At 39.9% G+C, this 26,189-nt stretch overlaps 2 protein-coding genes across 3 annotated transcripts in view; both read right to left on the reverse strand.

Moving 5' to 3' along the window:
- Positions 1-2,518: 2,518 nt before the first annotated feature.
- GJD4 (gap junction protein delta 4) lies at positions 2,519-6,875 on the reverse strand. The gene is made up of 2 exons (XM_010121598.2): positions 6,812-6,875; positions 2,519-3,705 (listed from the first exon to the last, which is right to left on the reverse strand). The coding sequence occupies exons 1-2, from the start codon at positions 6,873-6,875 to the stop codon at positions 2,519-2,521; spliced, it is 1,251 nt and encodes a 416-aa protein (XP_010119900.2).
- Positions 6,876-21,674: 14,799 nt separating this feature from the next.
- CCNY (cyclin Y) overlaps positions 21,675-26,189 on the reverse strand; it is a 129,341-nt gene continuing 124,826 nt past the window's right edge. For both annotated transcript variants that reach the window (XM_086741972.1, XM_086741973.1), the window contains one exon: positions 21,675-24,384. In XM_086741972.1, coding sequence (XP_086598098.1) covers positions 24,268-24,384 — 117 coding nt within the window. In that variant the 3' untranslated portion in view covers positions 21,675-24,267. The remainder of the gene's footprint in view (positions 24,385-26,189) is intronic.

The following is a 26,189-nucleotide window of genomic DNA, read 5'->3' on the forward strand; positions in this document are numbered from 1 at the left end:
GGAGCAGGTTGTTGATGTCAGAAGATCCTATTCACTCCCCGGTGAAAAGCCCATACAAACCCTGCTCTTCTAGTGTGCAGGTTTTATAAATGCATCAAGTGCTTATTGCACTGACTCTGAATTACAGGTCAAAGGGTCCACAAGTCCTAAAAGCAGCCAGATCTGCAGCTGAGTGACACAAACCAAAGGGCACATTTTTCACAACAAGAAACTGCAAACAGAATAAGGAAGAAGTTCACTAATTTCATTCTCCATTTCAGACATAAACAGGATCTTTCTGATTTGAAATGAGACCCCTTAGTCATTCAAAGATGCCTAGCAAGAGACACAAAAAAGCAAACTGTGTCCAGCCACAACGCATTTATTATTTATCCTACCCTATTTATATCCCACACTGAGGGATGCACACGATAGACTGAATCCGCATTTGTTCCTTCCTTCTCGTAGCTGAGAAGATGCAATGAATCATAAAGGGTTTCATTGTTCCAATGTTTTGTCATGGTATGTGTAATCAGCACAGACCTCGTTAAAGAGGCTTTGGAGGATGAGAAGTTTAAATATTTAATGTTTTCCTGCCTATGATAAATTTAATAATTAATGCTGCTCCTACCCTGGAAATGACAAATCATACAACAAGCACGCGTGATAAAAGAAACAAACACATCTAACAGAGGGGAAAACTTTACTTAGAAGGTAGTAATTAAAAACCTCTGTAGCATACCTCAGGATCCCAAAGTACTTCACAGGCAGAAGTAAATTCTATCTCCTGACCCAAAGAGCAGTTCTGTCCATCTGTTAAGGCTACCTAATTTTTGAGGGCATGCAGAAGATGAGAGATTATTAAGTGCTAGTTTTTACCTTGCGTATGTGGGAAATGATACACAGACATTGTGAGGCAAACTATCTTAATGACTTCTGCACCCACAGGAGAGAAAAAGAACAACGTGAAAACTGGTGTCCCTGGATGTTCTGCACAGAGGAGCCAGACATTAAGTCATTAAGAAACTTGTTGTATAGCAGAGTAAGAGCAAGACTGGATCTGTGCTTGTTTGCTGCTTTGCATAGGTCTACATGGAGAGGGACCAGCTCCAAGCAGTGTCTCCAAATACCAGCTCTTGCCACCCTGAATAATCTGTTTCATAAGACACTACCACCAGTACATTTCTCTGAGTACATGCTCCTCCACATCCACTCCCACTGGTGATCTGCAGGTATATGCAGCCTTCAACCCCCAGTGACTTGTAGCTAAAAGAAAATTCAGCTCACACACTGCTGTGCTTCAGTGCTGGACCATGCTTATGTAAATGCAAGAGAGTTAACATTGAAGGATAGCACAAAGCATGACAATAATAAAATCTTCTGTGATTCACCCAATTTAGACACATTTTCAAATGATTAGCATTAGTAGTCTGTCAGACAAAGAGGGTGATCACTTTGATACAGACATTGCCACTATATTCTTCTCTCAAGGTAGAAATTGTTTTCCCTAAGCCCAGGTCTGAGATAATCACGTTGTGGGAGAAATAGGTATATCTAGAAAGTGACTCATCTCACCTTTGGAGATGCCTAAATCAGGTCAGGTGACTTATTCACCTCCTACTGAACTCCAGAGCCCAGTGTGACTGTTTCAGTCTGAGACATGTAATGCCCCGTAGACATGTCAGTGGTACATCTGCACAAGTGCACAGTCACCAGTGCCAGGGCACAGGCACCGGAGCTCAGCCCCCGCACGGTCACGCTGCTGGAGCATCCTCTGACGTACTTCTGACCCACACCTCCTGGTCATCTCCTGAGCAATTCCCGAGCACAGGACCATTCCCAACAGCTGGTCTGGATGCAGCCACTCTGGTTTTGGAGGCTAAGGGAGCTGAATAACTCAGACACGGTCAGACTGTGCCAGTTGACCTCAGGGTCAGAGAAGGCCACTGTCATGACATTGCTAACTAGGATAGGTATAGCAGTATAGCCTTCAGTCAGGAAGATCCAGAGGTTTTTACACATTAATACTTTGCTACAAAACATGTATTTTTATTTTAGTCACTTTAGTCACTATCTACTCTTCTTGCTTGAATATTCTTTCTTAAACTGGGCTTAGAGAATTTAGTATAAGGAGATAAATTAACCTTCTGACAGTAGACGATGTATGACTGTATTTACAAGTCACATCTTTCCTAAGCTCAATCTTTTGCAATAAAACTAGGTTAGGGTAAATGAGTGTTCACACATACTCCTGAAAAAAACAGGTCAGTCACATCAGTGACAGTCCACAGCTTTTTGAAGTCACTTGCACTCAGAAAAACATTAAAAAGTTACATTTTCCAATGAACAGTTCCCCTGATGTAATATCCTTCAAACTCTTATCTGAGGCTTTTGCTTCCTCTTCAGTGGAGGAACACAGCGTAACAGTGTCTCTGCAGTATAACCTCAGCCGAGCAGTCCAGCTGAAACTGCCTGGAACCTCCTCGGTGAGGTAATGATGTGTCCTGCCAGGGTCATAGGGTAGAGTTCACTCAGGGTTCTATACCCATTCCGACTTTTTTGACCTCAAGCAACTAGTACTGCTATAATTTGATTGTGCATCAGGGTTTTTTAGCTCAGCTGAAGGGTAGTATCCTAAAAGCTTGCTCTGAACAACAGATGAAGAAACTCCAAGGTGAGACTTGATCTGAGGTCTCAAAGTCAGGACAGTTTCTTTAATGAAGTCTTGCTGAAGCCTGGGTTTCTCTTGGCTGCATGCAGTTCCTTGGTGGTCAGCCGCACACAAGGGTTCTTCAGCGGAATCTGGCTTAACAGCAAGATCTCCTGATATATAGGGCTTATTGCTGTTGCTGTTAAGGTTAGTGCTGCCAGTTTGCTGAGAGACCACTTCAGGATGAAGAACAGCCTCTTCTTCCTCTTCAGAGAGAAGGGAGCAGGAGCCATCACTGGTCTGGCTGCTGTTTGATACTGGACAGTCTTGGTTTTGAGGTGGAGAAGAGCTACCATGCTGTACTGGAGGAATGTTTAAAATGCACTCATCCTTTACATGGAGGTTTGCCAGCAGCTTGTGCTTTTGGTTTCTTGCTGTCATCCTCCGGAGAGCACAGACAAGATCAGCAAGGCTAAGCAGAAACGACAGACTGCTGACCCCCCAGATGAAAATCATCATGATGGATTTCTCAGTGGGCCGGGAGATATAACAGTCCACTGTGCTTGTACAAGGTGAATGGTAGCAGGAAAAACGCTCAGGAACAAAAAATCCAAAAAGAAAATATTGCACGACTGCGAAGGCAGCCTCAAGTAGTGTCCTGAAAAAAAGATGAACAGTGTATGCCCCAGAAAAATTAAGGACACTTAGGTTGCCTGCAGCACAATTTAATCTATTGACAGCAGGACTTCTACGGAGCTTCTTCAGGTCTTTGGGGCTTGATAAACCCTTATTCCCTTTGCATCCATGCACCAAACAGTGCATTCTTACAATGTACACAGCTACCTTGTGCAAAACGTAAATGCTGAATGCAGCATAAGGTAGCAGGATAGACAAAGTCTGAATGAGCCAGAACCTAAAGTGAGATACAGGAGAGAACAAGTCATAGCAAACGTTGGAGCATCCTGGTTGCAGGGTATTGCAGACAAAGCGCTCCTGCTCATCTTGGTAGAGTGGATAGCCTGCTAACACTACCACTGCCATTCGCAGTAGAATTATTAACATTAGCCAGATCTTTCCTAGAAGAGAGGAAAAGTTAAGAAAAAGAGTCAGCACTGAGGAGGAAGGGGAGGCAGGTAATGTAGTGATACTCACTACACACAAGGCATTTAAAGAAATAGCCTCTGTAATCAGTCTCCTCTCCTAAAAGCTCTTTTTTGGCTTTGTTTTGACAGGGACTGAAACTTGTGTGAAAATGTGACACCTTCATCTAGACTCAACAGTGTAGGAGTCTGACATACAATAAGCCATGCCAACTGAAACCTTAGTCTAATGAAAACACTCTGAACAAGTCTGAATCTGATTAAAAGAGTTCACAACAGAGAATAACACCATTTCACTTACAGTTCTTCTTTGCTGTTGGTTCATAGCTCACGTGATTTTGTCCTATTTCAATAATATAGATCAGCTAACACAGTATAAAGCTCTTCTAGATACAAAAGTTTGTTCCATGGCATAGTATTTGTTCTTGGTCTTGGCCATGAAATCATATGTAAAGCTTACTATAGTCAACAAAATCTCCCTGTTGTGAATAGACCAGTATTCACTAGTAAGCTAGTTAACAGGTACTATTAACAAACTTATACAAAATGTTCTACAAATATACATTTCCGTGTGCACATGTGTATCCCAGTGATTTCTCTCTGCTGCTTCTTTGGTTGCCCCATCTTGACCATGTCTTCCAACTCTCGTTCACCTTGGTGGGCAGCTTCTCTCTCCATTCAGATCAAAAACTCCCGTCTGTCTTGATACCAATACCAAGTGAAGCCTTACAAGTTTGGCATTTCCATACATTGCTTACTTCATCTTTCACCAATTTCTTTCATAGGATTGCTTTAGGTGGGGCTTGGTCTCATCCACATTGGTTGGAAAGATCAGGCCTTATTCCATTACAGCAATACCAGTGAAAAATTAGGCATTGGTACCCTATGTATGTATCATGTTTTTTGAATGAGACTGTATTGTTCATGTTACTTTCTTGGAGGACTTTTGGATGGCGTAGGTTTTTATTAAAAGTTTTTTGTATGGTTACACACAGTGCTATATTACTGACAATGTTATTTATTAAAATAAAAAAAAAATTCCTGGGCAGGATAGAAAGGTCTAAAAATATACTGTTATATTGCCAAAAATTAAAAATATATTCTGTACAAAGACATGGAAAAATTCAACATCTGAAGTTAAGTTTAGCACTTGAATTCTCAAGTTTCCTTTCCTGTCACTAGTTCCCTATACGGTTTTGAAAAAGTAGTTTAATTTAATAATCCCCTGCTTTAATTTCACATATTTTTATAGTATGTCAAGAAAAGTGAAAAAAACCCAAAACACTTAGAAACAGAAAGAAGAAAAAGAAACCACAAAACAGAAAAGAGCTATACGATTAATTCTATGCTTTATGGAATGGTTAAGAAACCAGTTGTAACCACAGAGAGACGTGACTAAAGAGAAGCATGCTATATAGAGTTAATGGTTGAGAAATGCACTGAAAGCCTCAAGTTAAGTTATTAATAGTGATCACCCATCTCACATGCACAGAAGCTTTTAAAGGCAGTCTGTGAAATAGCACCAATACACATCCTAAAGGCTTTTTAAAAATCCAGATCCCAAAGTATTTTTTCTATGAAATATATGATTATTTACAGGTATTTTCTTGAACAACATTCTTTTCTATTTCCAATAAAGCTATATCCCTATATTTGATGTGAGTTTTGAATATACAAAAATTTCTGCAACATTTTATGATACCTGTTAGTGTCACAAACATTCAGCTGGAATGCCTCATAGAAACCATTTGTGGGTTGTACACTGAGTATGGGCTCGAACAGTAAAACTGCTCTCCGAAGAGGAAAAACTTCAGCTGGAAAAGGGTTAAGGACATGTAAGATGTATGAGTGATCATCAGAGAAACCTGCTGCTCCTGACAAAATAATGTATTACCTAACCATAAATAAATTGAGGCCTTTCCATTTGATCTTTAATCACCTGAGCTTTAGTGGTGGTTTTGCTGTGTTTTCAGCTTCCCGTGTTTTGGTGACAGGCTGTGCCGTTACTCTCTTTTCAGCATAGTGCGGGTCAATAGAAAACACCAGCTGTACAGAATCAGTCATCTTTAGCAAGTGATGTTTCATATTTCGGTAGCATTTGATCCCTGTGAGAACCTCAAAGTGTTTGAAGCACATTAGTTAATTAAGCTCAAAATACTACATGCTATTTCACTATCAATTTTTAATTAGAACATGTACAAGAGGGAGTGCTGCTTAAGAAAAATCAATGGCTCCTTAGGAAGTAGTTTAGTATGACATACATTTTAGAGATAACCCCTCTGAACATCGCCTTCCCTAATGACACCATCTTGATTAAACATACTAGAACAAGCCCCTTCGCCCGCCCGCCTGCGGTGCAGCTGGATGCTCCCTGTGATGCACGAACTACAGCAACTGCCCCCGGCTGCGGCGAAGGGTCTTTGAACGGCCCTTGAAAGTTTTTCTCTGGCTCATACTTTACTCAAAGTAGCCTATGAAAAAGGAACAGTGTCTTATTTAAAAAAGAAGGGGAAAAAAAAAAGCACTGAGGCCAGTGTTAGCTGAGGAAAAACAAACTGTATTTTGGTTTATTTTAAAAGCATGTGAACTTTGTTCGTTTATAAAAATAAAGAATGAAAAGCAATGGTAATTAACCACAATGGTAATAAACCACAAACTTCTTCCTGTAAAAGCAAGGGTTATTTCCCTTCTTTAAACCTTTCAATTAATCACTAGAGCTACTGTATATATTCTGCTGTTCATTTTATGTGGTATAAATAAAGCGTTACTTCTGTGTGTTTTCACCATTTCACCCTACAACAGCTATTTGAACTGACTGGAAACTCAAGCACCAAGAAGAGGCAAATTTGAAAACCTTGCCAGAATTTTTTACATGAAGTTCAGAAAATGTCTATCAGAGAGGAAGTAGGAATCTGTTAACAAGAAAAGAAATACCTTACCCACTCACATTGCTTATCTAAATAGCAGCTTCTTATTGTAAGAGGCATAGCTAGAAATTAAAGTTGATTATCAATGGGATACTTGAGTGGCTTCAGGATATGGATCAGCAAAAGAAAGGACAGAGCTTTTTTAAAGTACTTACCTACAATAGTCACATTGTAGTTGAGTGTGACAATCAAAAATCCCAGTGAGTCCCAGCGCTCCATGTTTGAACAGGTTCACAACACTTCCAGCTCCTGATGTGCTAACAATTTTGGCATTTCCAAAGGAGATTAGACCTAGACAGGGAAAAAAAGGAAAAAAAAAAAAAAAAAGAAAAAAAAAGACTGACATTTTTAGTAAGGGACAAGGATGGAAATTAGAAACCCAGCCGCAGCAATGCATTGATGAAGGATTATTTTGATGATTTGAACAGGACTGTTAGTTTTGGGTGTTGGAACAAATCTTCTCAAGGTTTTAACAGGTTCTCTTGCAAAAGCTTTAGCTTCTCAGATCCAGTTGCTCCTACCTCTTGTGTGGATCTGTCCAGACAACTGCAAGTAGACAAAAAGCAACAGAAGTGATCTCTGCCATTGTAGGCTATTCTTACCCTCCCGAGGCATACCAGCCTCCTGGCATTGCTGAGATATTTCAGTGGTGAAAGAAACGGGAGAGGGGAGAGAGAGAAGAAAAGCATAGACCGGGAAATACCAGAGACCTCTGTCTCCTACGACAATTGCAGATGGATCACAGAAAGGGGATAGAAAAGGGTGAGCATCCCTGTGTTTGAAAGGCGCTTTCAGTTTAGTTCACTGGAAGCTATCCCATTGCAATTTCCCAAAGCAATTTTGTTTCTAAAACACAGCCTGCCTGACAGGACATCATGCCCTTGTCAATCATGGCTGCATCACATTTTCTCCTGCGTGCTGAGCCAGGCAGCAGGCTGAGTGTCCCTGAAGGCATGATGAAAAACAGGGGAAGCATTTAAAAAAGCAAAATAAAACAAAATAAAACACAATAAAACAAAATAAAACAAAATAAAACAAAATAATGGAGGCTGGTTTTCAAGACACCACAAGTCATTTATTTTAATTTACATCAGTTCTTTCTGCTTAAACAGCTTGGCACTCTGGACATCACTCAAAAGATCCTAGGGCTGATTGCCCAACAACCTGAAAGCCCAGCAAGCCTCTGCGGCGATGATGGAGCGAGCTGCCTCCTCGGAGCAGGACGCCCCGCGGGGTGCTCGCTCCTCGATTGCCGGGTGCAAGTGCAGAGCATGCCCTTGACATTGCCTGGCTGTGCTGTACCCCAGGAAAAAAGCATAGATGGAAATAAGACTAAGTTTTTCTTTCCTCACTCCCACTGTAACCAATTATCTTGGGGAAAATAATCTACTACCATTTTCTACCCACTGTTCAACTACTTATGAGATGTTACGCTGTCCTTTTTAGTCTGTGCTGTAATAGGGACAAACAATATGGACACTTATTGTCAGGAAATCATGTCAGTAACTAGAAAATCAGCAGAAAAAAAAAGAAGTCTGCGCATCATGGAGCAAGGGAGAAAAGTGATGTGCTGACAATTTGACACCTGAGGGCTGCTGGCAGCCCGGGCACAGGCTGGCACTGCAACCCTGCTCAGGTGCTTCAGCCCACGGCTGGGGGCTCCTGGGGAGCGAGGTGAGTGGGCTCGAACAGGGAGCTGTGTGCCGATACTGCCTGAGTTACGGTCCATGTAACTAGGCTAAGCTTTATGGCTGAACATGTATTAACTGGAAAAAAAGGTAAAACTAACCGTTTAGTAAAGTAAAACGTAACTGTACAAAGACTCTTTCTCCTCAGCTCTGTGCTCACAGGGTGTGCAATGCCTCAGCAGAACACACTGAGCATCCTTTCTGTAGAGAGCCCCATCCTAAGAAACCCTAAAAACAGGGTTTGAAAGGATGGCATTTAAAAACATGGTGGAACTCAATATGCATTAACTGCATTAAAAGATTTTTAATTGCAGTAGCAAATACAGGAGTTTTCCTGGTGTCAGAATTGGTTTATGTAATTTTTTTTTCCAAACAACGATTCCTTCTGTTACTAAATTGTATTTATGGTGTGTGATGATGGTTTTAGCTTTGTTTCCCCCCAACACACTTTTTTTTTCGCCCCAGAGATGTGTGTATGTGAGGAGGAGTATAGGAAGGAAGGAAAGCTAGAGGAAGGGAACAAAGAAAAAATGCAAATGTCAAAGATATAAATTATGCTGAGTTATGAAGGTATTCCTGGTTAAACATCTTTCATCAAAAATAGAGTCTGGAATGCCAAGATGGTGGCAGGATACGAATGCTCAACAGCTGCATCCACACAATAGACTATAAATTGTCTCTGTCAATATTGCCAGCTAAAATATCCTTGCTTGTCGCTGCTGTGGGACCTCTACCATTTGTGAAAGAAGAATAACAGCTAGGGATTAAAGTCCCCAAACTGCTGCCTGCAGAACTATACCGGGCGACAACATCTGATCCCACAGCATGGATGTGCTGAGGTAGGATGGCCCATTTTCTTCTAAAAGAATACAAGCTACATCATCTTCCAGACTCATAGTGAAGCCTAAGTTAGGGCTGGATTTACATCAGAAAGTCTAAATTCTATTTTAGCTTTTCCAGACAACTTAAGCATTTTTATTTTAGCGTTTTCAGACGGCTCATATCTCATTTCAATCCCGTATTTCTCCTTTTTGTGGTATGTCCTATTCCCAAGTTCAGACTGGGAAGAGAACCAGTCTGTCTAGTGATCCGGGACAGCTCAGAGCCAACTTTGATTTATTGCACCTCAAGGCCTCCTTTGGCCGTGACCTGGAGAAGTTTGGTAAAAGAAAGGCGGGGAACATAAACATAGCCAACGTCTGGGCATGGCCCTCAGGGGCACTGCAGCAACAAAAACTGCCTTTGAAGCACCAACATGTCTGTAAAATGACAAAAACATGGGCCATGGGGCTGCTCTGCTCTGCGAGTCCCTGTCATGGGGGCTGAGGTGGTTATTATAAAGTGTTTAGTTTCTGCAAAAACATTAACTATAATTTTCTTCATCCCTTGACTCAGCACCATCTTTCAGCCCAGGGTTCCCATCTGAAGGTGCTCAGCATACAACTTCCCTCGTTTATTATTTATCTTTAGCTGTAAACAGGTAGAGCAATACTGCAGAGAGGGATACAGTAGCAGAGGGGCTTTCGCTCCGCAGTGCCACCAGTTGGTACGGCCCATCGTCCACCTCAGAGGGTGGGCATGTGGTGCACAGCCCCATCCCTCCACACGCACTCTAGAACTGGAATCTCACAGACGACTGTTCCCAGGCTATAAAGTTGTCAAATCTGTGAACTCGCACTGAATTCTAGTTAAATAAGAGAGGCAGGTGGAAAACCCTGACATGGTTTTGGGTGAAGCTGAACTTTGAAACTCAGTGGTATCTCATCACATCTGGTTTTAGGAGGGGTCCTAAAAGCCACTGAAAAACTTTCAGAGACCAACAATGAAACATAAGAAGATGCAATTATATCTACTTTAAAATCCACAACTGCTGTCCACATTTCTAATCCCTTACCACAGATCTAGGGTTTGATCCTGCAAAAATTCACAGCTGTGACTCCATCCCTGAGAGTGACCCACTGAAACTCTCTGAACTACTGGAACTGCATCTCACTGTGGAGCTGTGTCACGTCCCTAGGCTAAGGCCTGGGTTACTTTGCACAAAGCCCAGCAAAGACACTTCACCCAGACTGTGGCGCAGAATGACATCCAGAGGTAAGGTACAGTTAGCTTGAAGCCACTTTGGGTCTTCCCTACCCAGGATTAAGTCAGTTATCTGAAGGGTGCCGCAGGCTACATCACATGCAAAAAAAAAAACAACAACAAAAAAAAACAACAACAAAAAAAAACAACAAAAAAAACCCAGAAGCTAGAGGCATTCCTCTGGAATATCCCAACCACATCTGTCTTACCCAGTCAACACCTACACTAACAACGTGTAAGTGCAGTGAAGTGGGAGCTACTACAGGAGATAGCCCCCTACGCAGCACCTGACAATAAAACAGCCTCCCCCTACCAAGTTAATTAACATTAAGACAAAACGGGCCAGCATAGCAGCTTCCCTAATGCAGAAGGGGATCTTGCTTTTCAGTCCAGATTCTTTGGCATACTGTTATTTAGGAAAGAAAACACTCAGATGCATATGTAATATTTTAAAATCTATTTAGAATTTTTCTAGTTAGCAAAAATGATGTATTACTGACCAATCTTGCAGTAAATGTAGCTCTTTAGAAAGTGATCTGTAAATTCAGGGGAAAAACTAATCTATTTAGAAGGGACAGCAAACATTAAAAGGCTATTAATCTTGACAGCCTTATTTTTAAAATTTGTGAAACACAGCAGAAGGGTGAGAGAAGGAAAACTAGCTAGCCATGAAGGACAATAGCAAAGTAGTCGGAAAAGTTGCCCAGAACAAATTTTATTTTAAAGACATACATAGTGCATATGTATGCACATAAACGTCAGATCATCTTCAAAGTAGTCCCACAGTGTGTGTAAAAGGCTACTACAGCATATGCATAGCAAAGGAGACAGCGTAGCATGGAAAGCCCTTGCTTTAGGCAGGCACGGGCAGCGCTGCACACTTTGCATTCCCTGCGACCTGTGCCCATCTGCCACTCAGACAATCACTGCAGGATGAACAGGCTCAAAGGCTCAAAAGTAGCCTCTCCCCAAAGCAGCTATTGTAGCTATACAGGCGTGGAGAAAGCAAGAAAACGGTAACTCCAGAATTACGGCTCTACACCCACTGAGGTAGGGGAGTGATGAATGTTTTCCATCATGAACCATTCAACGGGGAGCTTAAACAACTCACTTCTACTCCTCAGCACTCAGCCTCAGACCCATCGGTCCCCAGAAATGGCACAGTTCAGAAGGTCTTTTAGGAAACACTCAAAAAACATGTCCCTCTTTCCCTTCCCTTTCTGTCTACCTTCTGCTCCCAGGAAGGAGATCCATACACACATGCTCAAATATACATAAATGCATATGCATGTGTGTGTAAGACAGTCCAGAAGGACACGCACAACAGTGGGGTTCACTCATTTTTAACTTCTCATATTGATTTAGCTTGAACTTGGTAACTCCTACACCAGCTCGGTCATCGCAGATACTTGAGCCTGGTGCCTATACTGTCTCACATACATCTTGTTGTCTCCCTCTTCCTCTGCTAATTTAGTGAATCTAAAAAAAGACTGTGTTTTGCTGCATGGTTTGAGGATGTAGATTATTCTAACTCTTACTTTGCCTCAAACAGATCCCCTTACTATAAATACTCACAGGTTCAGAGAGGTCATCTTTCTAAAGGGAACCTGCTAAGAGGATGACAATCGGAAAAAGCAGCTCTCCTTCAGAATTTGGTTCAGCAACCTCAAAGCTATTCAACCAAGAACTTTGAACATTTCAAGACTGATCTGAAGGGAAATTAAGTCATGGGAAGTGTATTCTCATTCAGGAGCTCAGGGCAAATTTCTTCAAAAGTATTTAATTTTACTAAGCAGTAGAAGTACTAAGTGAGTCCATGGGATTTTCAAAAGTACATTATTAATATCTGCTTAATTCCCACTGAACCAGCTAGCTACACTAGCACATGACATTATTACTGAAATGTGCTCTGCTGTAACTAAAAAAAAAAAAATCTACTTTTATTTTTTTAATTTTGCACTTCCTTGACACCAAGTTTTACACTTACTTCTTTTTTTTTTACAGTGCAAATGCAAATCTGAAGGTTTGGAAAGTTTTGGGATCCTGCATTTTATGATGAAGCTGGTGAATGCATGTTTTGTTAGTGCCCAGCCCCTGACGTTACTGAGAGGCTGAGTTCTTCGCTCAAGCGAGTCCAAACCAATTAATAGTCAGACACGTGCATGGTGCACTTACATTGTGGAAATTGTTTTAAAAAAGAATAATGCCTTAAGTAATTGGGAAATAGATTTCACAATAAACAGAGGATGGCAATAATATCTTTGGCTGTCTATCTTTAAATCCAGTGTTTACATGTTGTCGCTCCTCAACACAAACATTGCCAGGTTTGTGGAGAGCAGATAGATCCCTGTTTTCAACACACACAACCGAAGGGGTTATTGTGTCAGTTCTGGGTATCAGTAAATAAATCTGCCACCCCAGATTTAACATACAGGCTGTGGAACTAACATGAGGGTTCTTTACACCTTCTTGTATTTCATGGCTGACCATTTTAAGAAACAAACCCTATACTGTTGTCTCTGTTGTTGAACGTTGACACTGCTTTTTCTTTCACTATGGACGGATGAATTGTAACTACGTGGTCACTCAAACCAAGTACTGGGCACCATGGGGAAAAGGCTAAACTAACACAGAAATGAAAGAGGGGAGCTGAAAAGAGAAATGAGTTTGTTTTTTTTTTTCCCCTCTTCTATTTCAGATACAGTTCAAACCCCAGGAATCACTGCAGGCAGTACGGACTGCGGATTTCTTCTTGCACATGAAGAAATGTCATTCTCAAGTTAAATTCATTCTTATGCAGAAGTCAAAAGGTACATTCTTTAAAATGTTATCTACATCTTGAAAATTACTTTAAATTCCCCCAAAAGCTGTATTCTGTACATAATAATATCCTTATCCAGAAGAGTGTTTGTCTAAAAAGAATGTGTACTTTTACCATACTCTTTCACAATGAGAGATTTTGATCTTCAGCTGTGTTTAAAGAACGACAAAGGAAAAACCTAGTATTCCTCATAGTTGCTTACTACAACTTACTAGAGAAAAGAATTAGTAGATTTCTTGTATCAATATCAGGTTGTACAAGTTATGTATGTACATCTAGCCATAGGCTATTATTTAGGACAATACATAAATTAGTTTTTGAACCTTATTGTGATTTTACAAGATTTGTTTTGACCGTAATCTGTGACCTGCTAGTAGTCTGTTTATTAAAGTGGCCTTGTAAAAAGCACTTTAAAAAAACTGTAGCTAAGCCAATATCCACAATATAGGCGGGGGGGGGGAACCCAAATTGTAATTTCAGAATTTGAATTTCCCCCCTTCAAACCTTTGCTCTACAATACAGAACTACCTTGCTAATTGCCTACAGTTCGCATGGTTTCTGTTTTGTTTTCTCCCAAGGAGCATTTTTAATAACTGTTAATGAACTCAGCACACACTGGGCAGCACACGAGGAATTCCCCTATCAAACTGCAGTAGTATTCATACTTAATGTATTATATCAACAAGGATTTTTTGTTTTAAAAAGAAAAGCATCATAAACTTCAGCCTGATGGCTCAATCCTTAATAAAATTAGTAGAAGTTCAATAGCAGACTCTCATTTATGCCCTTGAAAATTTTTACCATAACCCAAAAAAGGTAACGTGGATCCTGACGGATTTATTCCGATGTTTTAGAGAGCAGAAGAAAACAGACAAGGGTCACCAAGAGAGGATTCCCCACAGGACCCCACCCCCAAGGCAGGCTGCAGCTGGGAGCCCACCGGCACCGCCCGCCTCTCTGAGGCCTGCGGCCGGCATGGTCCAGGGGCGGGGGCATCTCACACAGTAGGTACATCGGCAAATGTATTCGGGCCAAAGCAGAGAGCAATAAGGAGTAAGAAGAGCAACAAATGTGTAAGGAGGCCAATTGAGGCCCTGCTTCAGGCCCTGTTTAGGCAAGGGGAGATGAAACACAGCCCATCCCATTCTTGTGACCAGCCTGCCATGGAGCTGCTGACCAATGCTGCTGATAAACATAATTTTTGGCTTCATACTGTAGCAGCTATTTTTGTTGGTAGCAGCTATTCAGTTTTTAGCTATGAAAACTTTTACAATCAAAGCTCTTGGGAACACACAGCTACAGACTTCTCCCACTAGCTGATTACTGGAGAGCTGAGTGGAAAAGTGAGGGATTCCTCAAGTCCTACACGGTTCAGGCTACTGGAGGAGGCCAAGAAACATCACAGCTTCTGGAGACACAGACAGCTATAGCATGCAAGAAAATATACAGCAAATACATTGAATATCATTCAACAGAATATATCAGTAGCTTTACCCATAAAAGTGTATAAGAAATCCATCTTTACCATCCCTGTTAATAATGTGTTTTGTTTTTCAATGGTAGTTTGACAGTCTATTTTCCATGAAACTGATTGTGCTCCTTTCACTTACCCACCACTCGCACGGCACTTCAGCCTTCCCATTAGCTGTGCCCAGGGCAAATGCAGACTGAACTACCTCATGTTTCTAGACTTTTTCTTAGAATCATAGAATAGTTTGGGTTGGAAGGGACCTTTAAAGGTCATCTAGTCCAACTCCCCTGCAAGGAGCAGGGACATCTCCACCTAGATCAGAGCCCTGTGCAACCTGGCCTTGAATGTTTCCAGGCGTGGGGCATCTACCACCTCTCTGGGCAACCTGTGCCGGTGTTCCACCACCCTCATTGTAAATTATTTTTTCTCCTGATGTCTTCTTAAGCTTTTTTTTCCAAAGGTAGCTTCCTCCAGACCCAAGAAATGCCTCCAGCCAGCCAAGTTTTGCCTCAGCAAACCACTTCAGTTCGCCTGTGTAAAGTGATTTGGCCCACTCCAAGATATCAAATAGCTTCCACTGAAAATTCTTTTAGTACCGATAATAGATGAAATTTCATTATTATGGCAAGGCAAGAACACAGTGTGCAAAGACAAAACAGGACCATTAGCTCAATCTTTCTGCCTCTTCGGCATTATGACAGATACTTTGCCATTTCAGTCTAATTTACAAAATTGCTACCAATTACTATATTCCTGACACATTTAAAAATTGTATTAGTTTTTTCGACAGGCCACGGATATTCATGGATACACTGTGCCTCCTAACTGCCGATACTATTTCAGTTTCCCTTTTTATTTATTTATTGTTTGTTTATTTAACTGTTTTCTCTTTGTGCTGCCTTCATTTCCCTTCATTGGAAAACAATACTTAGGGCATCCAAAAAGTCTCAAAGAACCATTGTTTAAGTACTTTCACCCACTCAATTTGTCCATGATGCTTTCATTTCTGGGAAACCAAAATTACCAAATAGTTGCATTCCTGAATGTAAGTGTATTCTCTTATGTTCATGGCAAATAAATTTATGTCATGTTTATGTATATCTATTAAACTTTCCTTCAGTGATCAAACTCATTTATCTGCAAAAATATACAGCTTTGGAAAGTTATAAACTATCAGGACATGCTTAAACTGCATTCGCCCACAGTAATACTGTTGTTTCTACACACTGAATACAGTCAGGAGGACTTAAAAAGTTTTTTGCTTACTGCTTAATGTTATGGTTACTTAGGTGTTGACTTCTGCTCCATTTAGTGACTGGTGGCAGAATCCCCATGACACCTACTTCTGATCCGCGGGGATTTCTGTCCCAGACCACAATGCTCAGAAGTAGGTGATGGTAATTTTCACTTTAAGTAGTTTGCCCCTCTTACTCTTCCTACGTTGAGCAATTTTACGATTCATCCCCCAGGTTTCGAAGTTTCAACACCTGGGAAGCTCGACCTCAGTGCTGGAGCTCAGCCCGTGGGCACTTTCCACTGCCGCAAGAGATCCTCTTCCCCCCCTCTCCCTGTTTCCATTTCACATTGCACCTCAGCCTGACTTCCCTGGGAGTGCACCTCAAATCTTAAAAGGGAGTGATAGGATTGGGCGTTTTTGTTGTTGGTTTTTTTTTTTTTTTTTCAAATTCTGAGCAATTCTGCATTCAGGAGAATACAGTACAGGCAGCAGCAGAAGCTGAAACTGTTTTTAAGGACACTAGATGACCTTTGAAGTTCCCTTCCAACCACAACCATTCTATGATTCTATTCTATGATTCTATGATTTATGAAGAAGAAAAGCTGAGGGAAATGGATAATGGTTTTAAGATACAAGCAGGTAGATTCAGAATGGAAATTAGGAAGAAATTTTTTACAGTGAGTGTGGTGGAACATAGGAACAGCTTGCCCACAGAGGTGGTGGATGCCCCATCCCTGGAAACATTCAAGGCCAGGTTGGACGGGGCTCTGAGCAACCTGATCTTGTTGAAGATGTCCCTCCTCCTTGCAGGGGGGTTGGACTGGATGGTCTTTAAAGGTCCCTTCCTAACTACTCTATGAGTGATACTAGAATCTGCTGAAGAAACCAAAGTTCCAGTTTTCTTCTCTTCCCCATCCTCGCAATCCTCTGGAAGCTTTCAGTTTATACAGTAATTTGTAAAAAGTTCATTGTTCATGTTACAATACGAAGGGGACAGTGCCAAAACCTGCAATCCTGTATCACTGGATTTACCTGTTCTTAGTAAAGCGAAGAATCCAGACAAATGCATTCCTCGGGGGGACAAACAACAAGTTCCAATGACATTTAAAATAAATGCTTTTTCTCTTAGTAACTGCCATAGAAATTCCTTATCTAATGCAATTAATACCAAAAATAAATGCTTGCATACACACTCACGTAGTTAAATTGTTAAGGAAAATTCAACTCGAGTCTGAAATTATTTTTAAAAAATCTGAAATGAGAAAATTAGATGCTGATTTGGAATCTCTGTATTTCACACAAAATTCACAACTGATTTCTTGCCCTGGTTTCCCCCTCTAGAATAAAATTATTTTACAGAAAATAAAATTATTTTAGAGAAGTTAAACAGAAAATACCACAGCTAGGATCATATATCTAGGCACACAGCTCTAGCTAATGCATGCTTTAGCTATCTGCATGCTTTAAGGAGCAGAACAACTTTGTTCTGCCACATGCCAGCAAAACAGAGCAGAACAAAAAAAGCCTGTCTGATGTACCATAACGACAGGCCACCACAGAAAAGCAGTAGTTTCATGGTCTAGATTTCTCACAGGTCAGAAACTCTGAAGATGTTGGCACTGAGATTCAGCAGTAGGTTCATTATTAAATGGGGACACGGAAGAATCAGGCCAGTCCTTTGTTTACTGAAGGTCGGTGTCAGGGTGACACGGCCGTAATTTCCTCTGGATGAAGTCAATGCTGCCGCTTTCTACTTTGTAGTAGTTATTTCTGTCCAGCAGCATTGATCCAAAGCATTAAGTGCAAGCAGATCTGGAAGATCACTTTACCTGATAGTATTCAAAAATATTCAAAATACACCCAACTGTTTTCCTAGGATACAAGAATCGGTCCTCCAGTTTCTTAGAGGACGGATTTAGAATCGGTGCTCTACAAAGCACCGTTGAAGTACACGTTCAGACTGGGGACTCGCTCTTATGGTAAAGTGTAAGGTGTATACTGGCTGGCAGTAGTAAGTGAAATATTTAACGTTACAAATGCTGGCAGTGATTTGGAAGTTTCAGCCATTTGCACTTTGGTGCAAAGCAATTACAAAAAGAAGACGGAACATAATCTTCATCTCTGTTCACAGCTCTGCTAGTGCTAATGCAGAATTACTCTAACTACAACAATGGACGTGGGTTTTTTGGGGGCGGAGGGGAGGGTGTCTGCAATGCTTCTCACCCCCCCGCCCTGTGACTTCAGAAGTGTCATTGGCACATACTGGGAGGTGTCACAAATAGGAGACTTTCTTTACCCCTCTCTTTACACAGTGTTCATACCAACGAAGCCCCACAGCACCACCAAATTACCCCTAGGAGCTTTTGTTCTTAACTGGAGCTCTTCTACTTTTTGGTTTTTGTTTGGTTGTTTTTTTTTTTTTTTGTAAAGTCTACCTCCAAATATTATTGATTATATTCCAGCACTTGCTAAAGTGAGCTCAGCTTTTGCACACACAGGATGACCTTTCACTTTAAGGCCACAAAAGGAACAGGATGTAATTACACATAAGGTGACCACCAATACTTTCCAAACTGTGCTAGACTGTATCAACACTGAGACAGTTCTGCAATTCTAATGCACAATATTCAAGGTTACTTGGTGTGTCTTTCACACGTTGCTTCTGTGCCATTTTGCTCATACAACCTGATCTTCATCCTCCTAGGATTTACGGCAATACAATCTGCATACCTTGTCCGATTGAAGGGAGACAGTTATTCCTCAAACTCCTTCCCTAAGAAATTTAACATCTCACTACTTAAAGTATCATTAATGTCTTTTGGTATTGACACCATAGAAGATAGAAATACATTTGCCTGTCTTTATTGCTTGGTTTACTTTAAAACCATGCACACCTAATTCTGCCTCATAACCCCCCTGGCACTCCAGTCCCCATCTTTTTTGCCTCTCCTTTGCCACAGAAGAACCTTTAGTTTGCCTGAAATACATGAAAGAGAAGTATGTGGTCACAGGTTGATCTGTATTGTTTAAATGTAAGGCAGCAAGTGTGTCACAGCTGCCAGCTCCCAAGATACTATTTCCATGGAGAATAATTTGTACTGATGTCTAAAATAAAGGGGCATGAAAACCCAGAGGCAGTGAAGCAAAAAACCATACAGATAAGAGAAGAATTGGCTCTAGGCTTAAGTGTGTTGCAGAATCCCTTATATGAAGAAGGTGTTTTACTCTAACTTTAGTAAAGCACTTGTCACATGAGTAAGTCTTCATCTGCCTTTTGTGTAGGTGAATTCAGAGGTGAAACCAATGCTAGTTCCACAGATTTGCTAGCTTCCAAGTTTTATTGCATTAGCTACCGCAGCACGCCAGTCTAAGTGTCGGAGATCAGAGATGCAAGGCAAACAAAAAAAGTCTGAAACTAAATTATGTAAGTACATTGAGTAAGCCAGAAAGTGTATAGTTTCACAAATACAATTTCGGGCATTTTGTTATTTGCTGCTCTCAAGCTGTGAAGACCTTTGACATCTTAACGAAAAATATTGTCCAGTGTCTGAGTGAGCTTTACAAACTCTTTGCAGAGATTCTGGACAACTCATATGGGCAACATAGGTATACTGTCACCTATCACTACATCAAGCAGCTTGCTTAGTGCATCATCACCAAAGAGCACCTCCAGCTAGTAACAGTTTAAAGTCTCTGCTGATAATGCTGAAGCACATTACACATGATGCAACAGGCATGAAAAAACAACTTTTTTTTTTTTTTCACATCAAATTGCATCAGACTAACCATTCCAGAAAGAATACAATACATACATGCTATTCATACTGCTCTGTCACCTGCTTTTCTTCCATCTGCCATCCTGCTGCTTCTTTCTTTAATGGCAGTGTCTAATGACCCAGCACAGGAAACAGGAGGAGACCCAAGTGCGGCTTTCTTGGCTAATGTGTCCAGTCATTTTCAAACTGGTTCTGGGATTCACCAGTCACTTTTTGTGGATTCTCAGAAAAGGACCTAGGATAGCAGGGTCATATGCACTACAAACCCCCCATTTTCAGCATTATAATCTATATCTGCTATCACTTTTGGTTTCCTTACGATCAGCAACTTTCATTCTAAATCTTTTCTTTTTTAAAGCCTTTTCTCCTAACAGTGGTCACTACCGTTACTACCCTCAGTCTATACAACTCAAACTCTCATCAGTGATGTGGTTCCTCAAGATGTAGTTCAGGTGAAGAGAAAAAACCAAAACAGCAGAAAGACACTTACTGCACCTGAGGCGTGGCTACTAACACTTCCGTATACATCTAGGTCGCATTCACGCAGGCAAGTTTGTGTTTATGTTTGAGTTGCATTCTCAGAACCTGCTAGAGACACGAAGTAGGCACTCCTCTGCAGAGGCAGGTAGATGTTTTCAACAACTGTCAATCCAAATAATAAAAACAAAATTCCGATTACAGAAGTGTGTTTGAAACAGAAATGAGGAAAGTGCTCAAAGCCAGGTGGAGTGAATCCTGATGAGTATCACATAGGAGCAGGGAGCAGTGTGTCTGCAGTGGATGTGCAGCATTTCAGTTGTTTGTACTTTAAACATGTCTTTGAAAACACAATGTTCGTTACCAACACAGGATGACTGTAAATAATTTGTTGCTTCAGCTGTTAAGGCTTTGTTTTTTTTCTGGTTCTGCTCGTTCAATTCCTCTATCCCCTCCCACATACTGCTATTTTTATATATAGCCAGCACTCCCAAATGTCACTTTGTCATCTGCCACCAATACACCATCACCCTTTTCTGATGAGGTTTTTGCTACTTCTAATGTTTAGGCTATAGTGAAGGTTTCTGGCATTAGGAAAGCTAGGAAGTAGAGAAAGAGGTGCTAAAAAACAAAATATGAACTAAGACTCCATAAATATAAACAGTTATTCAATCATGTTTTTAGTTTACATGATAAACTAAGCTAAATAAGCTAAAGGAAATGAAGCCATATATACGGATCTCTCTCTCTCTCCCTCTTTCTCTCAAAAAAAGATAAAGATAAATAAAAAATACAATTATTGAAAAGGACACCATTACTCTGTTATGGGATAGGATTTTGTATGTTTTTAGCAATAGAAAATGTGTATCATTTGAAAGAATGATAGGGTTTGTGGAAGGTGGAAAAGGTGATTTAACTTTTTTCTTCTTTTGGCACTGTATCATGCGACTCTAGTGTTCTCAGTCCCAAAGAACAGTGTCTGTCAGAATGATATATATCACTGACAAAGTTAAATATAAATAAAAAATTATATATAAATAAGACTGCAGATCGAAAAAGGAATAAGGGAAACACCTCTGGGATGCAGAGGGATACATGAATAAAAACCCTTACAAGACAAATATTTATCCAATTACCAGTGCATAAATGACCAAACAAATGGCCCACTGGCTCAACATATAAAAATAATTCATTAAGACAATGATGCTTGAAAGGATAGGTTTATTACATTTCCTACACCTTTTCATTTCTGAGCCGGTGACCAAAGCAATAATGAAAATCTTAATCCAGAAAACATTTACAGCAAATTTAGTTTTGGGTTCGGAAATGAAAAACACAATGTATTTGTGCTGTTAATTGAAACACTAATTGGTTTCCTCCTTTCTCACACCCTGCACAATTCTCTAACCTTGCAATTGCATTTTCCATACAGTAATGCTTAAAAAACTACACTAAACACAACATAATCCTAAATAATAATTCATTTTTAATTACATTGTATAGAATATCTTGCAAACAAAAGACACTAATTAAGATTTACTAACAGGTACTGTATTTTTTTGGCAACCCTGGAACAAATCAGAAGAAAAAGCAAAGAATTATTCTATAGCCATGAGGGAAAGAAACGTCTGTCTAAACGTAGAGGATCCATATGGCAAAACTTAAACTAAAGAAAAAATCCACACTTACAGCAGATTTTTTTTTTAATTCTTAGTGCAAGAAACATAACCAAGTTAATCACAGAATCAGTACTAATTAAGAATATGGAAAATTCTCCTATACAGAGGTAGAGTCCAGTGCACAAGGCTAAAACAATATTCAATAGTCTAAACAAGACTGAGCCAGGTTTTACGGAATCCACTTTTTAAAGTATCAGACTGTATGTACATACATACAATAAATAGACTGTACAATCTTTAAAGTAGTTTAATAAACTTCACAAAAATTATAATAGATGCATTGAGATCTTTACATAATCCAAAGTTCTTATCTCTATCACCCAAAAATGGATAAAACCAATATTCCTGATATCAAGTTAAATGGAAAATAGTTCAGCAAAGTGTTGATAAATCAAAATATTTTAAAGCCTAGATTTATAACGGATTAATTTCTCTGTAAAGAGGTTTCAAATGCTATCATTTGCATTTGTATTGTTTGCTTGCCTTACATTCCACATTCAAGGGAAAATGGACTTGGATACTCACAGTTCTCATGAATTGGCACAACAAGTGATGAGAATTAGATTATTTTAAACGCCCTTAAAGGCCCAAAGGACACCAGGAGAATTTGTGGACAAAACCTTCATGTCTCAGACTACACAGATCACATTAAGAAGTTAACAGAAAACCGTTTGGTATTACTGCTTCCATCCTGTCAGTGCCTCTCTGCCCGGAGGCATCCGATTAGCATTGCACTGGCAGTCAAGTGTGCATCTCTGGGCCCCTAGGTTTGCTACAAGCCCATAGGGCTTAATAAAACAAATACGGAATCTTTATGGTTTACCACAGTAGTGCATAAATCAGGGACGTCTGTTGCCATTCATTTCAGTGACAGTCGCAAAGAAAGGATTTCATGGAACTGAGAGTTTTCAGCCTTATCTTTCTAAACTGTGCAAAAAAAATGGAAAAAAAAATTCACCCTGGAGCTTTATAAAGCAAATATGCTTATACTGAGAAGTTATTTTCTATAAAAGGTTCTTACAAATTCCGAGGGGGCAACAGCCACAGTAAGAGGGAACTAGTAACAACAACAGAAGAGCTTAATGATCAAAGCTGAAAATTACGTTCACAGTTCGGTTACTTTTAATTTCTAGAAGCACCTACGCTGAAAAACACGAGGGTTTGTATTTTAGCTTCAAAATTGAATCTACTTGTGACAAATACCTTGTTAAGATTTCCATTCTGCTCTTCTACAGGACTTCTCACTGGAACAATTTTTTAAATTATTTTTTATTTTATACAAACAGACTCACTTTGATTTAAAGTAAACATATAAAAATTGAGAATATTGCTTGCAACAATGGACCTGGAGGTGAAGGAATGAACTAGTCAAGCCATACAAAAAAAAAAAAAAACCACCAAACTCCCTCAAAATGAATTCTGCTAAGCTTCTAATGCTATGAAAATCTGCAAAAAGGATCACAAGATCTGTTGCAAATTTCAGAGATTTGGCCCAAGTCTTATCATCATAATCTGAATACTTTAATAACTGTATCTTTATATTAAGGAAAAATAAATGATTCCAAGAACTCAGGAAGGCACACGCACCCAAGTATACTATAAATAAAACATAATGAAATTACGAAGATCATCTGATCCCTGTACACACTTTTGGTTCAGCACTATGGTCAAGTTCTCTCCTTCAAAGTACAATAAAAGGCATACAAGAAATATAACACAGGCATAACAATTATAAAGAATAATGCTAGTAAGACAGCTTACAGAGAAAAGTGCAGTGAAAAAACCCAACGCTATTTATTCAGGGGCTTGTGCTACTGTAAATATAAACTTCATATCTGCTGCTGTGCAAGGGCAAGAATTTATCCTTGGAAGCAGCAACGAAGAACACAAAAAATAACAAAAAATAAAAAAGACATTAAGAGAAACCTTTAGGATGGAACTCTTCCAACTTCATTCCTCTAGTGCACAGTCATCTGACTACATGGTTTGTTTTCATGCTGCCATTTTTCTTCATGAGTACAGCATATTAGAAAATGGCACAGTTCTTAAATATTTTTCTGCCTCTACTTGATTTTTTTGTTTCTTCTTCCAAGCACCTGATTTGTTGCTTCCTCATAAAAAGGGTAAAGCTGTTTGCGAAAGTGAGAAAAAAAATTGTTGCCCATCTTCTCTCCCGAACACGGATTTCTCCATTTCTCCTTCCTCTAGGTATTTCGCTCGTGTGCTACACATGGGGAGGCACTGTAAAGGCAGCTTGACAGATTTAAAAATAAAAAAAAAATCAAAAGTCTTTTTTCTTTATCCTCCCGCCCCCAGCCCACCCCCCCAAAAAATGGATGGATGAAACAGTGTGTCCATAGGAATATTCCAGTCTCCTCTGTTAGGAGATAATAGCAGGGGACCATCTAACCACAGTCAGATTGTCAGCACTGACTGACCGTTTCTTCGCAGCTTTCCTGAAGTCCTTATATTTATCTTCACACAAGCGGGAAATGGCCTGTAAGACAAAAGAATGAGAAAAACTCAATTGCAGTGACCACAGCTCTACAGGTAAAATAGAACTAAATGCTGAGTTCTACATATAGGTAGAATAGAAGAAGTGACTTCACTAAGCAAAACACATGAAGAACTTCTCCCCAAATTAATCTTAAAAAAAACCACTGACATTGCAATGCCCACTGCAGACAATTTTGAAGGACTCAATGAGTATATTCCAAGCCTTTGGGTTAACTGCCACAAACCTCATCAAGGTAGCTGACAATCCTTACCCACTGCTATATGGTAACTCATATACAGCACTTCACTGGTGAAAAATCGTGGAAAACTTAATAAAACAATTGGAGAAATTCTAAGTATATTTGGATAATTTATAAAGAGGACAGCTCTTAATTTTTTCATTTCCTAAAAAGTCTTGTAGCAATCACATTTTTCTCCACCAACAAATGGTCTGGCAGAATGCTCGCCCTGTTTTGCTTACAGAGCTGATGTCTACCTGCCTTTTGGAAGGAGATGATGATTTCTATGCAATCAGGCTATCTTATATGGTGCCAGTAGGAAATAGAACTCATATCCAGAATAACTTAATTTGCTTTAAAAACATATAGAAATCTAAAAAACCTTTGGAAGAGACAGACAAAGATTATTCAAATGTCAACTCCTATTATACTACACTGGAGTTAAAGTTCTATGTTTCTTCCACTGTTTTTAGCCAAGTTTATAACAAATATTTATTATGGACCTCATCTGCACATGTTTACTGTGCCCTAACATGTCTAGTAGAATTCACATGGCTGGGACCGGCTACGGTTGGCATCGGTGGGGATGTTAACTTCAGTGTTCAAACCCACAGAACTGCAGAGAAAGCTCACTGCAAGGAGTACTCAAGGTCAAATTAAAAAATAAGATGAACTAAAATAGTATCTTTATTTACTCAGGATTGCTTTTAAGTTGTGTCTTAAGATAGGAAGATTAATAAAAAATACTGTACAAACAAAACCAGTACAAGTGTTTGATTATAAAACAAGGCAATTTGAGTAAACAGCCTGACTCCACTGATCATCTTTCTCTCTCCTGATCTTTACTTTTACAACACAGCAAGTTGTAGCAAGTAGTGAAGTGTCCTGTAACTTCACTAGCCCTGCAAAGATCAGAGGCAGGTATGACAGAAGCACACAACTCAGGCATCGGAGAGCAAGTTCATCTAATACTTTGGTCCAGCCACAAAACAACAACCAAACAAACAAAAACCCAACACACACACATATCCCCCGGACACACACCCCCCGCCCACCAGGAAATAAATTACTACTTTTTAGTTGGAAACAGAATTTCCTTTTGTTAGGACCATTCCTGGATGGAGTTTTCTTTCTTCTTGCACATAAATAGAACAACAGAATAAAATAACACAAATATTCCTGTTGCTTTGTAGACCATAACTTAACTCACTTAAAACTCCTTAATAACATTTTATTTAGTTTAACAAGGAACTCGAGGAACTAAGAAAATTTATGCAATTCAATCGGATTTAAAATCCCATAGATGAAGAGTTTAACCATGGAATAATGTGCCAAGGCACGGCTTGGCAAACAAATACACTGAGGTGGAGCTCATCTTCTTTCAGCTGGCAAAGCAGGCTTTTACCTTAGGCATCAAACAGCCAGAGAAGGTAATAACTTCCAAATTGCCTGTTTCACAGGAAAATTTCTGTTCTGACACTTGGTCAGACAAAATGAATTTTTGCTTGGAAGTGGCACTTAATATTTGGCACCTCTAGTCTCTGGTGATTAATCTTATGGATAAGAA

This window comes from Chlamydotis macqueenii, chromosome 2, assembly GCF_036417535.1.
Source record: "Chlamydotis macqueenii isolate bChlMac1 chromosome 2, bChlMac1.mat, whole genome shotgun sequence".
Lineage (NCBI taxonomy): Eukaryota > Metazoa > Chordata > Aves > Otidiformes > Otididae > Chlamydotis > Chlamydotis macqueenii.